This window comes from Dendronephthya gigantea, unplaced genomic scaffold (genome assembly GCF_004324835.1).
Source record: "Dendronephthya gigantea isolate DGI-Jeju-01 unplaced genomic scaffold, DenGig_1.0 000144F, whole genome shotgun sequence".
Taxonomy (NCBI): Eukaryota; Metazoa; Cnidaria; class Anthozoa; order Malacalcyonacea; family Nephtheidae; genus Dendronephthya; species Dendronephthya gigantea.
In genome coordinates, this window is record NW_021163154.1 from 138248 (window position 1) to 153595 (window position 15348).

Genomic DNA, 15348 nt, shown 5'->3' on the forward strand with positions numbered 1-15348 from the left:
GTTCTACGTATAGCGACGTCGCTTCTAAGTCAACAAAATCATTATGAATCAAATTCTTCCGTCTAGCTCTCATTCGTCTCACAGTTAACGGAGGATTTACACGAGGAAATTTCAAGTAAATGCTAAAAAGCGTGACGAATTCCAGGAATTAAAAGCGATGCTTCAGTGAAACTGATCCTGTTTATAGCTAACTGTTTCATATTACAATTTTTTTACAATCACTATTCTGTCGATATGTGGGCGATGACGAGACAAAACATGACATTGCATTTAATATTTTTAATGCTTCCTAAAATTTCAGGTTCGTACATGTCATACAATATTGCAAAGGTCATACAAACAGATCAACATACTGAATTGCGATTTTGAGAAAATTTGCGAGGAACAAACTGAGAAAAATATGGAAATTCTTTAACAAGTCAATTTGCCTGTATGATAACTTTGAATTTTTCTTTTGGGCGTTCTTGCTGTGATTTGCATGTTTTCTTTATGGCCAATCCATACATATCTAGATAATTTAGGGGCCCGTATGAGGACTGATTTTTTTGGACGTGGCGCCCAGAACTAATTGCCTTCATTGCCATTATGCATGCCATGCTAATTAAGATTCTCTCCAATAGTATAACGCTGGGGAGGAAGGGTAAGTTGAAAGTCAAAATAAATCGGAAAATATCACAAAAACCTCATCCAATAATTGTTTATAAACGAATTTAATTACCTGGGAATCGGATTTCAAAATAAATTCTTTTGGCAGTTAAAATAGTCGTTATTTATTGAGATTATAAGTTATTTCATCCGAAATAGTACTGAGTAATCTTTATATTGATGAATCTTAAGTCGCGCAATGGAAGTAAACTTATCAAAAATAAAGTGAGTAACAGGAGAGCGTGGAAACATTTAGGACTGAGAAAATCTACAACATATTGTTAGTCTATATCTTACCTTTGACAAATTTTATAACAGCGTAACACCGACATGCATGTCTCTACTTTTATTTTACATTTACGGAATTATTAATAAAACCCTTTACTAGAAATACATGCCTGCAGCAAGCCCTCGCTATTTCAAACCAAGTACACAATTTCTTGACCTAACCTGAACTAAACGTATATTATGAAATGACGCAAAACTCAAATCAGTCTATATTATATTTTATTGAGTATATTATGGCTATGGTATAGTATAACATTTATAAACGTAGTTAATTTATAATATAACATTTATAGTACGCGCGCGCTGATTGGTCAAAGAGCGTGTTTCTATAACTGTATAGTGACACGGGAATTTTCCCGCCGAACTTGAGAAGCCAAGCGATGTAATGAGAATTTGTAATTAAATCGAATTACAATATTTGTACCAAATCTTTTTATTGAGTTAGATTATAGGCGAATTAAAAAACATTTTTCCTGTGTTTCTATACAGTAATAGAAACACCTGTGGAAGTTTGGGAGAACTCGAAATAAAGTAGTAAAACTCGCCCAATGGGCTTGTTTTCCCACTGGCTATTTCTTGTTCTCCCAAGCTTCCACGCGTATTTCTATAACTGTATAGAAACACGGAAAAAGTTTTCTATATCTTAAAAAGAAAATATAGAACATCAACAGTAGCGTAGCCAGCCTGACGATTTGTCCCGCGCTATGCCAATATTTTGGTGTTCATTGATTGTGAAAAAATTACATTTCTAGGGAAATGAACAATTATAAAAACTCGAAATTTGATAGCGGGAGAAAATCGTCATGTTGGCTACGCCACTGGATATCAACACTACATCCCTTAGGGTAATTAAGTCTATATATGGGAGAAGGAGGGAGTGAATAAAATATATAAACTTATTATTGTGCGTGAATCATCCCGTGGAGATTGTCATACGCTTTCTTTAGAGAAATACAGCTTACAGAAGACCTTAAGATTGGCGCTAGCGTTAAGAGATTCATTCATAATATTAGGAATTCACCCGTGGAAAGAAAACAAGGTCGACTCCGGCAACAGCTAAAAAAAATAATGGCAATCAAATATCACTTTGCGAAATTGACAAACCCCATCGCGTTGGGGAACCTAAAATGCGATGTAAATAAAACTAGGGCCTTTACGAGCCAGATCTGACGTGGACATTTGCCGAAGCCCGCCCGCAACGAACTGATATGTGAATTGTCTAGGCCTGTTGCTGGGATTTTATGTGCGATTTTCTTCCTTATAGATAGATGTGAACGAGTAATTAGTTGCTAATGCCCTGATGTGTGCAATTTCCTATTCGAACATCCATAACTAATTCACTCGTTTATATCTTTCAAAAGAAGAAAATCGCGCATGAAATCGTGGCAAAATTGCAAGTGTAAACGGGCCTTACGGTGCCTAAGATGAGTCTAATATCAGTAATATACTATATTCTTTCCCATACGGTGCCCATCATAAAAAAATATTCCTTCTCGGGAACATATACATAGGCATTTCAAGTTGCCCACAAATTTTCAGTGATTAAAGATCGATAAAATTGATGATGTTTTGGACGTGGAAACTTGACAGTTCGATTGCGGGCTAGATAGAAAGCAAATTTTAATGATTCCCCATTCTTAGAGATGACTCCATATATCGAATACCTAAATTACCCATAAGTCGCGCATGCTTGGCACCCATGTTACATGGGCTGCATTTCTGGTGATGCTTTCATGGAGTTTGTGTTTTGTGGTTTTTTTTGCTGCAATTTATCTGTATATTTATTTCATAAAGTTGCAATGAGTTGTACGATGATGGAAGCAAGTGTAAGCTATAGCTTCTACAATTAACATGGTGTTGATAAAACCTAAATAAATCTTCACGACCATGCACTTGAAGCAAATATATGCGAAACAAACTAACTTCTTATACGATTATCTCGCAATTCGTCGGGGAACATTTCTTTGAATTCAATAATGACAATGTTTGCAATTACAAGCAACAGCAAAGGTAAAATTCCCCTAACATGATTGAAATCATTCCTACTTTGAATCAGGAGAACAATTAAGTGAATAGAAAGTATAGGTGCAACGCCGTCAGCTGCTTTAACTTAAATAAAAAAAGCTTACTAAGTACACGCTCACAATTTAAAGTGCCTATATCACGTGTGGGATCTTTACGGATTAGAATAGAGCTTGAAAAAATAGTTTATAAGTTCTACAACCCTTTTTGATTTAATTAAATAGTTTCGGAAATATTTACATCTAAACATGACGATTTGCCTAAATTTCTGTCGTGCTCGAGGACCTGGGACTCAGGAATGGAGTTCTTGTCAAACATAATATAATCAATTGTAATTTTACTTCGATCTTCCAATAACGTAAAATATTTTGAGAAAAACTCGCCCAGTTGCTACAGCCATACACAACGCACCGTTCCCGCATTTTGTTCTTGAAAAGTGCAAACTATATCGCCAGTGAAACTCTTCATTTTTACATTATAAAAGACGGCGTGTTTGCAAATCATTCCTGAGTCCCAGTCCCCCCAACCGACGTATTTTCGAAACTATTTGATTACATCAAAAAGGGTTGTAGAACTTACAAACTAATTTTTCAAGTCCTATTCAAATCTGTAAAGATCCCACAAGTGATATAGGCCGTTCTGATATAGGCAATTCAAACCGAGCCAATACTATTAAAACCTCACACACAGTTTTATAATTTTTTTACTTCTTTACTCACCCTGATGAAACATCGAAGAACGCTCGTAAATAGATAATTAGTTTGAGAATGACTTTGGAATAAAGTCGAAATATCGCCAGAATTGTGTGCCCTCTGTGTTAAATAACCCAAAACCTCAGTTTGAATAAAAATATTGCACCAAATTCAATATTAATTCTTAAACTATTAGATGAAATGCCCCCAAGAAAGCGTAGCGAACTTGAGCAGACAACAATCTCACAACGACGCGACTCCATTTAACCGCGAAAGACGGGACCGAGGACGATGTTTTAGCGCGAAAAACAAATCATTAAGCAAAAACAAACGGGGACGTGAACAAAATGTCATTTAGGAAATTTCGTGAAATTATAGCCTACTCTTATGCTGATGAAATTATCTCAAGCGATGAATGTGTGTTATTGTACGATTATTTTCACTTCAAAAATCCAGATTTCACCCACAAAGACACCCCCAAGTTCGATTTCAACGATCTGTTGGAGGCTGAAAGCAAGGCTAATTTTCGAGTGGAAAAAAATATTTTCATTCATCAGCTAATGCTCTACAGATTCCTTCCTCGTTCAAGATGTACCAGCGAAGTGTTGCTGATGATATGGAGGGCTTGCGTATGTTGATGAAGCGATTCGCCTATCCTTGCAGGTACGGCGATGTGATAACCCTATTCAGAAGATCTGTTTCCGAAATATATGCATGATTACAAATCATGTGTTAAACTACATCTACGAAACTCATAACCACCGCATAACTGAATGGAACAACAGCCTTCTGAGAAGTTTACGCAACATCCATTCATCAAAAAGGTGCCCAATAACAAAACTGTTTTGGGTACAATGATGAAACAGTCCGTCCGATCTGCAGGCCTAGACAAAACCAGAGGCTGGTTTTTAAAGGACACAGGAAAGCACATTCCCCGAAATTTCAGTCTGTTGTTGTCCCAAACGGAATGATTGCAAAGCTTATATGGACCTGTAGGTTAAAATGAAAACCCTTTAGAGGCTATATACGTTCCAGATATACTTAAGGACACGCACGGAAAGGAGATGTTGAAGAGTGGGGTATAATAAACGTACTGCAATTTTAAAGTTATTTTAAGGCATTCTTAAAGAGGGTAATTTAAAAATGAATTGGACTGTATTTTAATGTTGCTAGGAGAGGAATTTACACTAAATTACAGGAAAAGACAGCATGCTGGTAATGTTGGCTGAGTCAGGACTGCTGCAGACCTTAGAAACAGAACGCAGAAGCTTTTTCGACAAGAGGCGATCCAAATTTTTTTTTTGGGATCCAGCATATCCCTCAAGGGTGTACCTACAGGCATCATTTCGAGAAGGAAATCTGACCAACCAAATGCAAATGTTAAGAGTATAGTTTAACAAACTTGTATTTATTACGTTGGAATTGCAAACATTAATTTAAATGGGTTAATAGTTCTGTATTTCCAATTTTTTTTAACATTGTCATTGTCCATATTGTCCAGAAAATAAAATAGAGGAGCTTTTATATTCTAAATTTAACAGTTAAAAAAGCTATAAATAATAACACAACTTACGGAAGTGTACATGCATGCCTTCATGTGTCCTATTTGTTAGCAAATTTTTCTAAGAGAGCTATCAAGGCCTGACTCTGCATTTGTTGTTATTGGAACATTTGTCGCATGGTTTGTGCATGCTGTTGTTCTTGAAGTTGCTGTTGTCTCTTCTGTTCTTGATTGTGTTGCTGCATTTGGCTTTGGTTTTGCAATAACAATTGTATGCTCCCTTTCATTTTTCTCCTTTCTTTTAGTAGTCTCTCTTACAGTTTCCATGGTTTGAAGTCTTATTTAATTAGCTGTGGTTCTGTCATTTTCTGCTTTCTTTTTATTGGTTGTAATAGGAGGGTTAAGCATCCATTTTCTTTATCACAAATTTCCTCTAATAGCGAGTCAATCTCATCTTCATCTGGGCTGATTCCACTTGACTGACCTTCTTCTCTGACTTTTGCTAAGTATAAAATAAAATAAGCCGGCCCCGTATTCCCGCTAACTTAGGCAAAGTATATAAACTATTTTGACTCTAAAAAGCAAACTTGTGTCACATTTTTGTGATAATCTACAGAAGATGACAACCCTATTTTACGCAGGTATATACATTTGCTTTCACTGAAGGCTACTTTCCTCTTACGCGTTTTCTTTACCGGGGAAAAATTTACATATTTCCAAATTTTTACTAATTTTATTAAAATTTGCGGGAAAATAAGTTAATTTCATTGTTCAATCTCTCTTTTTCAAATATGACATTTATAAGGATTTAGACTTTGGATTTGGATTCAATGTCAAAATCAAACGAATTGGTTTGGTAACAATTGCACGACTTATTTCTTTTTATTACTTATTAATTATATGTCTTCTGTTATCAACAAGGGACTAAAATGTATGGAACTTCAATATCATTTTTTTCATGACAATTTCAGTGGCAAATAGTAAAATTTGAAATTAGTGAAATTTATAATGATTTAACTTCGAAATTCTTTTTGTTTTCTGTATGTTGATTGGCCATAGCTGTATTGGCTACAGCATTTGCCCTTCATTAAGGGAGAGACAATACTGAATAAAGTAAACGCTTATGAATACTCAATATGTAATGCGTTTCAATAATTTCAATAACAGCGATGACAAAATGTCAATTTGGAGTAATGGAAGTTTAATAAAACAACGATTTAATTTATGCCATTTTTTAACGCTCAAATGTGAAAGTCAAATAACAATAGCATGTAGGAAGAATTATTAGTGCGATACGAATAGCAATAAGAAAACCCATATATTATTTAAAAGTAATAATGTATTTTTAACTTAACTCTCGTTCGTGCCATTGTAAATTTAGGCAGAAATGTGAAAGTTCAACAAACATGGGAATGCATGTCAGGATAAAAAGACGTTCACTGGATCGATTTTTATCATAGCATCCATATTATGGCTGCGGAAGAATACGTAAAATACACAGCAGAGAATGCTCCGTTCTTCGTTACCATCAAAAAGTGCATTAGTTTCAATTGATGCCACGATGCCTAGCGAGAGAAAATATTCAAGAATGATTAAATGAACTGTTTGTCTGGGTCTTGCAAAAACTTTGTCATTGAATGGTAATCATAATAAAAATGTAAACTTCAGTTAATTGAAAATACACTATTATTTAAAATTTATTAATCAATGGTTTTTCCTTATTGTTATTCGTATCGCACTAATGATTCTTCCCTACATGCTATTATTACTTGACTCTCACATTTGAACGTTAAAAGTTGGCGTGAATTAAATCGTTGTTTTATTGAACTCCCATGACGCCCAATTGACATTTTATTGCTCTTATTGAAGTTAGAAGCGCACTATTAAGTATATGCAATAAGCGTAATTCAGTATTGTTTTCCCTTAATGAAGGGTAAATGCTATATTAAAGTGATTTTTAATTTCCATGGGCAAGAGTGCTGCTAGTGTGTAATGCCGAAATCGCACTCCCCTGAGACCATGATATTGCAGTTTTTGCCATATAGATTGTAAAATTTATCATGGATATTGAAATTTTTGGAAATTTGAATATTTATCAATTTTAAAAACAAATATTGTAGTTTGCTGGTTATATATACCATATAACCATATATATATATATATATATATATATATATATATATATATATATATATATATATATATATATATATATATATATATATGAAGGAAGCTAAGAAAGCATTCTCTATAACATGGTCCCTCCTGAAAACCGTCCCAGCCTACAAAGCCGGCTCAAGAAGATGTAACCTCTGCCTTGAAGAGAAGCTATACATTATGAAACGCTAAACTAAATCTCTGCTGAACAAACGCTCTGAACTTTTCACACGTAACCCGATACCTTATATCACGATGTAAATATAGAGAATAGCAACTAGACCTATCATTAGCCTGACGATCGCTTTATAGCGTGAAACTCATAGTAGCTAAGCTAGTCTTTCAATAAATAAATATATATATATATATATATATATATATATATATATATATATATATATATATATATATATACACCCGTTTGCAAAAACGTTGTCCGCAGATAGATATATATAGATAGATACCCGAAATCTAATTAGAATTAATTGCATATGTTGTGTAATATGATTGAAATCCTATGCAAATGTATTCATATGCAATTCTAATTAGACTTCGAGTATCTATCTATCTATCTATCTGCGGCCAACGTTTTTGCAAATGGGTGTATATATATATATATATATATATATATATATATATATATATATATATATATATATATATTATATATATATATATATATATATATTATGATGATAACGCCTCGTCAGTAAAGGCTGTGCAGCTTAATTTGTACACATAATTATGCACGAGATGACAACCCTATTTTACGCACGCACCTTTTCTTTCACGCGAAAAGTTTTACATGATTCTAAATTATTACTCATTTTATTAAAATTTGCAGGAAAATAAGTTATTTTGATTGATTAATTTCTCTTTTCCAAATATGACATATATAAGGATTTAGATTTTGGATTTGGAATTTATGCCAAAATCAAACGAATTGGTTTGGCAATAATTGCACGACTTAATTCTTTTTATTATTGCACTTATCAATTATATGTCTTCTGTAATCAATAAATAATAAGGGACTAAAATGTATGGAACTTCAATTTAATTTTTCTCATGAGAATTACAGTGGCAAATAGTACAATTTTAAATTATTGAGTTTTCGCAATTATTTTTGTTTTCTGCATGATGATTGCCTGTAGCTGTGGATATTAGTGTGATTTTGAATGTCTATGGGCAAGAGTGCCAGTGTGTAATGGCAAAATAGCACTCCCCTTAGCCTATGATATTGCAGTAGCTATTTGTCATTGATTATAATTATATAAGATTTATCATTGATATTGAAGTTCTTTAACATTTGAATATTTTTAAATCTTAAAAACAATTATTTTAGCTTGCGGGTTATATATGAGAATAGAACAAGTTTATTTGTTTGAGTATATATAAATTAAATATTAATAATACTATCAATATAAAACTTTCATAATGATAGATGTATGTCCATAACAATAGACGCAGGTGTTAATATTTCTCTCTATCTTTCCGTATTTACAGACGTACGTTGCATCTCAACTCGTGTGTTGAGTTTCACTGCGTGGACTGACGTTCAACCGCTCATCTCTAGTTTAAAATCACTAAACTGAACGAGTGCCAATGTATATAATTTTGGTTCAATTCTTGTTGCTGAAAGGTATAGATTGCTACACCGCAGCAAAATCATCGAAATCATCTTTTGATTATCAAAAATATTTCAAAACAGTGAGGAAAAACGGTGAGTAGCAATGTTGTCATCGATGATTTATCAGCTTGACACAATCCATGCGTTTACCTTGTTTAATGGGACGTGTGAATAAGAAATAGTATGTTTTCGGTATAAACTTGGTATTTATAATCTCGCAGTAAAATATATATAGAAACCCCGCAAAAAATGAACATCAGTTGAAAAAAAATTTCTATGTTGAAACGATGATGAATGACATAATATTATGTATACAAATATTTATGTAGTGAAGTAAGAGTAATAGAGCATATTTTGCATATATAAAGTAGACATGCACATATCCCGATTAAAAAAAAAAAATTCAGTAGACATTTAATGTATAAAGTTCTGTTTCTTATATACAGTAGACATATCCCGAAATAATGTACCGATTTTGAAAAGTAATATCTCGCTGAATATTCCTAAAAAATACTACGATAAGTTCATAAAACATTAAAATCTAAGTTAGTCTATCCTCTAACCAATGAAAGTTTTTTCATTTCGATAGGAAGTTATTTTGAATTAAATGGGTTTACTTTTTTGGGACACCTGGTAAAACATTAAACACATAATTGCTTTCACAGCAGACAAGGCTCCTATAATAACATTCTTACTCAAAATAATAGGCTTGTCCGCAGCGTTCAACACAGTTGATCATGAAATTCTCTAGGATTATAAAATTATGGCAAAAAGTTTAGAATTATTTTCTTCTTAACAGGCAACCCGTTATCAAATGACGATGTCATATCAAGTTATGTTGTTCATTCTGAAATTGAATGCTCCTTAAATTGCCTGGAAGAACAAATGTGTGTGGCTTACAACCACAGACCTAAATTAGCACGAGATGAAATAAACTGTCAAATCAGCAGTAGTACTTCACAAAAAGATGTTGACGTTTTTGCGAAGGGAGAGTGGACACTTCACCAAGACATGAAAACATTTTGTGTGAGTACACAACTTACCGGGGTTGACGAAAAACGCATATACTTTTGTTTTTCGCATGCAACTGTTTAATTATTATATCTGTAATTGAAAAATTGAAATTGCTATTAGCAACCATGGGTAAAAAAGAAAAGTTAACACTGTTGAGGATGCAGCTGTGATATGGCATGTTTGCTCGCTTTTGTTTGCTAAGAGTTCCCAACTTTTGTTCAATTAATTATATATATTTCCCCCTATACATCATTGGCGCTATAATGTTTCTTTCAAGTCCAAAACTAGAATGGAATAGAATAGATCAGCTGTACGGTTATGGTTATACCGATACAATGCCATTGAATTATAGCAATTTTTCATGAAATCAGGGGAAAGTCGGGCAATTTGTAACCCTGCATGATTGAAGCAAACATTGCAAAATCATTCGCCTGTTCCTAAAAATTGTTCTAATATCTTTCGTCATTTTTAAAACTAAAATGAGTGATTGATGTGAAATAATATATAATCGAAGGCAACACGATTTCGCTTTTTTAATGAATCTCTCTTTTTATCTCTTATCGCAATAATGTAATGTAACCGACATAAGGTCTCGTTGAAGGAATGCTAGCTTAATTAGCTTTTCGGCGGTATTATTTAGATTATGATGAACACTTGTTTCAGGGTTGCAAGGAGAATCAATCTCAGTGGGGAACGTTCAAAAACCTCCCTAAAGAACAAAAAGGAAATGGTAAGTGTATATTTTGTGGAATTTAGGTTAACGCATGATTGAGTATACCAACCGCAAGAAACAGTCATTTACATAGTATGCGCAAATATATAGTGTTCAGGTCGTAAATTGTATATGTATTAATATAAAAAGTTGTTATGTAAATGTTAATAGTGTAGTATCATATAGCATAGAAAATGGAGGTAAGCGGACAAAAGTGTGGGTTGTAGTGGAACGAAAAGATCGGAAGAACATCCTGTATATAGTTCTGTAAGAGATGCGTCAGGGAAATGCATAATTTTTTGGTAAAGCATCCTGTTTTGTTATTATAAATATAGGTTAAAATCATTGTTGTAAATTAGTTGTGTGTTTGAACGTGAATTATTGTAAAGTGTTGGTTCCTGAATAAATGTGAAATTATATGTCCCAGAGTGTGAGATTTCGACCAGCGTAGCGGAAAATCTGACGTGTTTAGAGATTTTCAACAGTACAAAGTAGAGCTCAAATTTCAAAATTTGTAATTTTTCAAGGCATATGGTAAAACGCGGACTGGACTAAATTAGTAAAACACGGACTAGCCTAGTTTAGTAAAATACGGACTGGATTAAATTAGTAAAACGCAAACTGGACTAGATTAGTAAAACGCGGACTGAACTAAATTAGTAGCACGCGGACTGGACTAAATTAGTAAAACACGAACTGGACTAAATTAGTAAATGCGGACTGGAATCGATAAAATTTGTTTAATTGTGATTTGACATAATCTATAGTTTGCCCAAAAATTTCTCAATGCATGCCAGAAAACTGTTTTACGGAGAGCACGATAGTTTGCACCATAACGGTGAAAGACATTGCCGTTGGTGGATGAAAAATTTTCTATTTGTTTGAGTTCTAGTCCAGTACGCGTTTTACTAATCTAGTTCAGTCCTTGTTTTACTAATCTAGTTCAGTGCGCGTTTTACTAATCTATCCAGCCCGTGTTTTACTAATCTTGTCCAGTCCGTGTTTTACTAATCTAGTCCAGTCTGCGTTTTACTAATCTAATCCAGTTTAACATCACTAAGATGTAAAAAGCAAAATGGTCGCCGCGGTTTCTGTGTAGTATTTTCTCCAGTCTTCTTTTCCAAATGTTGTTACGAAGCGACTCGACAGAATTTGTTGGAATTAATCGCGTCATTTGGACGCAAAAATTAGATATGATTCAATGAAATTCGTTTGAACTGCCTTAAGGGGTCATTTATTAAGTGAATACAGTTTCCTGAATTAGATAAAAGGTCCTCGTGATCTTTCATCGCATTCTTGCATGGAACACTGCAACAAACATCAAGAAACGCGACCATGTTTTTACATGCACTAACTATAAAGACATGCAAATTGAGATTTAATTATATGTAAGTGAGAACTTAAAACATCTAGACCATTAGTGATCTGTGTATGAATAAAACAGGAGACGTATCACGTCTATAGCTTTTTTCGTCGAACGAGATGTATTCGGAACTCGACTATATAATTATTTTATCACCATAATACATATATTTTTAGATTTTCGCATTCAAAATGGTAAAAAAAAGATATGTTTATCGGCCGGAAGCGATGACATCGTTGTAGGAAAGCGCTGTGACCCAAATGACGCTAAGCAAGAATGGTCGTGGATAAATGGAGGAAATCAACTGATGAACAAAAACTCGTGTAAATGCCTGGATGTTGAAGGCGAGATTAAATCATATAGCCTGGTGCGTGTTTCCTGTTGTAATAAGCGTGTGTCTGGCCAGCACTGGTCATGCTCTAAAAAATTCTTAATGGTCGGTGGAACCACATTGAGGTTACACGTGGATAATAATCTGCCTCATAATCCCACTTCTATACGTAATAAAATGTACACCGGCAAATGGACTGAATGGGAAATCTTTCGTGAAAATGAAACTGACATATGTGCTGCAAAGCCTTGAGGTAATGCCATCCTCGTTCCCAGGGTCTTCTGCTAATTCATGAAGTTTTTATTACTCCTGAAAAGTACTTGATATAAAAAATCTAAGAGAATCGAAATTTCACTCAAAGTCAATGAGATATCATATCCATAAAAATATAGCGTCATTAATAAGGTACTTTGAATTTAAGTTATTCTTGGTGCGCGGCTGGTGGCTAATGCGCTTATTAGCGTAGTCAGGGCCCTAACCAATTAAACTAGTGTGCGATTTGATCTTATATCTGGACAGTCAACCCAAAGAAGTAGTAATTAGAATTTGTTTATTTGTTAGTTTTAAATGGTCAATAAAAAGTTGTTGTCGGTAATTTTAAATCTAATTTTAACTTTTAATGTGCGATGTGTGTTTGGGGTTGAAGGCTATTTCAGATATGGCAGAGCACCTCGTCGCCAGGCCTCCAACTCGTACGTGGCCACAGTATCCAATATGGCGACCAAACATAAGGAGTGTATATTTTAAAAATACGTTAAGTTTACACGCACATTCAGTATAATATATGCGTAGACTTTGTAGTTTAATTTTTTCCTACAATAAAATTCATTTTAGAATAATTAATACAATACAAGTACATTATTGTGCATAATAGAATATAAGGATTAACTTACAGTTCCTGCTGTCACTTGCCAGCCAGGGCGCATTCTATTTTAAACCTACGCCGAAGATACACAAGTAGCATATAAGCTTCACGCTAACATGCCATGTTGTCAAATATTAAAAAAAATAATATATGAAACGCCAGGTACATTGTTTTGTAAATCGGAGATTAAAATTATTTACAGTAAGTCTGTAATGAAAAATGATGCAAATAATATTGCAAACAAGAACAGAATATAAATGATAGAAAAATAGAATTCTTAGCCTTAGGCAAGGTGAAGTATTTAATTCAAGATTGTATCATGCGCAGCCAGCGCAAAACCAACGCTAGAAGCTTAATTTGGGGTGTGTACCTTTCATTTATTCCGAAATCTTATCTCGACTGTTTTCTTTTGAAAGCGGTTGTTTTTAAGATTATTTAAACATAAATATAGGAATATAAATTTCTCCAAATTAGGCTTCTAAGGACGGCCCTCGTGTGCATTCATTTATCAATGTTTTATCAATAATCAGCAATGATCAGCATTCAGAAGAATGGGACAACGGCCAACATCGGAGTCCACCCTATCAACACTTTTAGAAACGCAGTACTTTTCGGAAAAGAAAGCACGCTGCCTGTGTGGTTTCATGTCCTCACCCCCTTTTAGGTACAGTTGGAAACTCCAATGGGAGTTGGATAATGGCTTCACAGTTCTTAACAGTCGGCAAACACCAATAAAGTTTTGTTGTCCTTCCAAGAGTTTCATTTGCCTATCCTCCAGATTGCTGTTGTACTCTCATCGCACTGTAACAACTCGAATAGAACGACTGATAGACACTTTGCTCATGGAATCGAACTTTAAATTTCTTGAATCTTTTATTTAAAATATGTGTCTATATATATATATATATATATATATATATATATATATATATATATATATATATATATATATATATAAGATTTGAAATGAATTGGAGATTAAAACCTAAAAATTGTTCATTAAAAATTTAAAGCACTACAGTTCTGTTTCGAGAGGCCTGTTAAAGCTCCTTTCTCTTCAGGTGCGTGTTCAGATTGGTATGATTGGTATGGTTCAGACTGGTACTTCATATGAACCCAATCTGAACACGCACCTGAAGAGAAAGGAGCTTTAACAGGCCTCTCGAAACAGAACTGTAGTGCTTCAAATTTTTAATGAACAATTTTTAGGTTTTAATCTCCAATTCATTTCAAATTTTAACCCAGCTCCACTTTAGTGTAGAGCACTATACGGCTGAAGGAGAAAACAAAATTGTATATATATATATATATATGTGACCTTCCACAGGAAAACATACGTTAACGCTATTTCGTTCGTTCGAAAATATCGTTCGTTATCCGTTCGTTTGCCGTTCAAACGCTTCAAGCGTTCGTTGAAACGATTTTCGAGATCGTTCATCGTTCGAAATTGCCCGTTCGAACGCTTGGGAAAAATCGTTTGAAAATTGGTCCAAAAGCGTTCAACCGTTTGATTTACCGTTCGTTGAAACGTTTGCCGTAATTTCGTTCAATCGCATTGGATTTGGTTCAACATATTAGATTAAACATTTGCAATGTTACAACTTTGTAGAAGAAGCGCAGAATGTGCTACACAGAAATACTCCCAGAAACGTATTCAGTTCCTTAGTAGAAGACTTGTAAAGGAAATAGTGAGGTTATATCGTTTTAGCCTAATCGAATGCTATTTTGTGCGCTTCATGTTATGGTTGATGCTTAGCGTCATGCAGACATGAAGGCTATTAACATTCAGTGCATGCAATTATTTCATTAGCGTCAAATTTTACGTCGTAAGCTTTCTTTCAAAAATTTATCGTTTTTTGAATTTCGGTAATGCACTAAATGGTTAGAATTTGTGCTTTACTATACTTCTGTAGCTTCCATAAGCCAAATTTCACCGCACGCACAAACAACCTCTCAAGCCAAAATAAATATGCCCTGGCAAGGTGCTAATTAAGTTGCATAATTGTCGGAAGTCTCTAAATGTATGTAAACAGACAAAACCAGATTTTAAAATGAATTGAGGGATTTTGCGTGTTACATATTAATATCGTACTTGTAAACCATGTGTATTATATAGCTAATTTATTTACAT

At 34.0% G+C, this 15348-nt stretch overlaps 1 protein-coding gene across 1 annotated transcript; it reads left to right on the forward strand.

The window, feature by feature from the left end:
• The first annotated feature begins 8907 nt into the window (after positions 1-8907).
• Positions 8908-12604, forward strand: LOC114536753. Its single transcript, XM_028558105.1, has 4 exons — positions 8908-9025; positions 9732-9958; positions 10610-10676; positions 12198-12604. The coding sequence occupies exons 1-4, from the start codon at positions 8908-8910 to the stop codon at positions 12602-12604; spliced, it is 819 nt and encodes a 272-aa protein (XP_028413906.1).
• The last annotated feature ends 2744 nt before the right edge of the window (positions 12605-15348 follow it).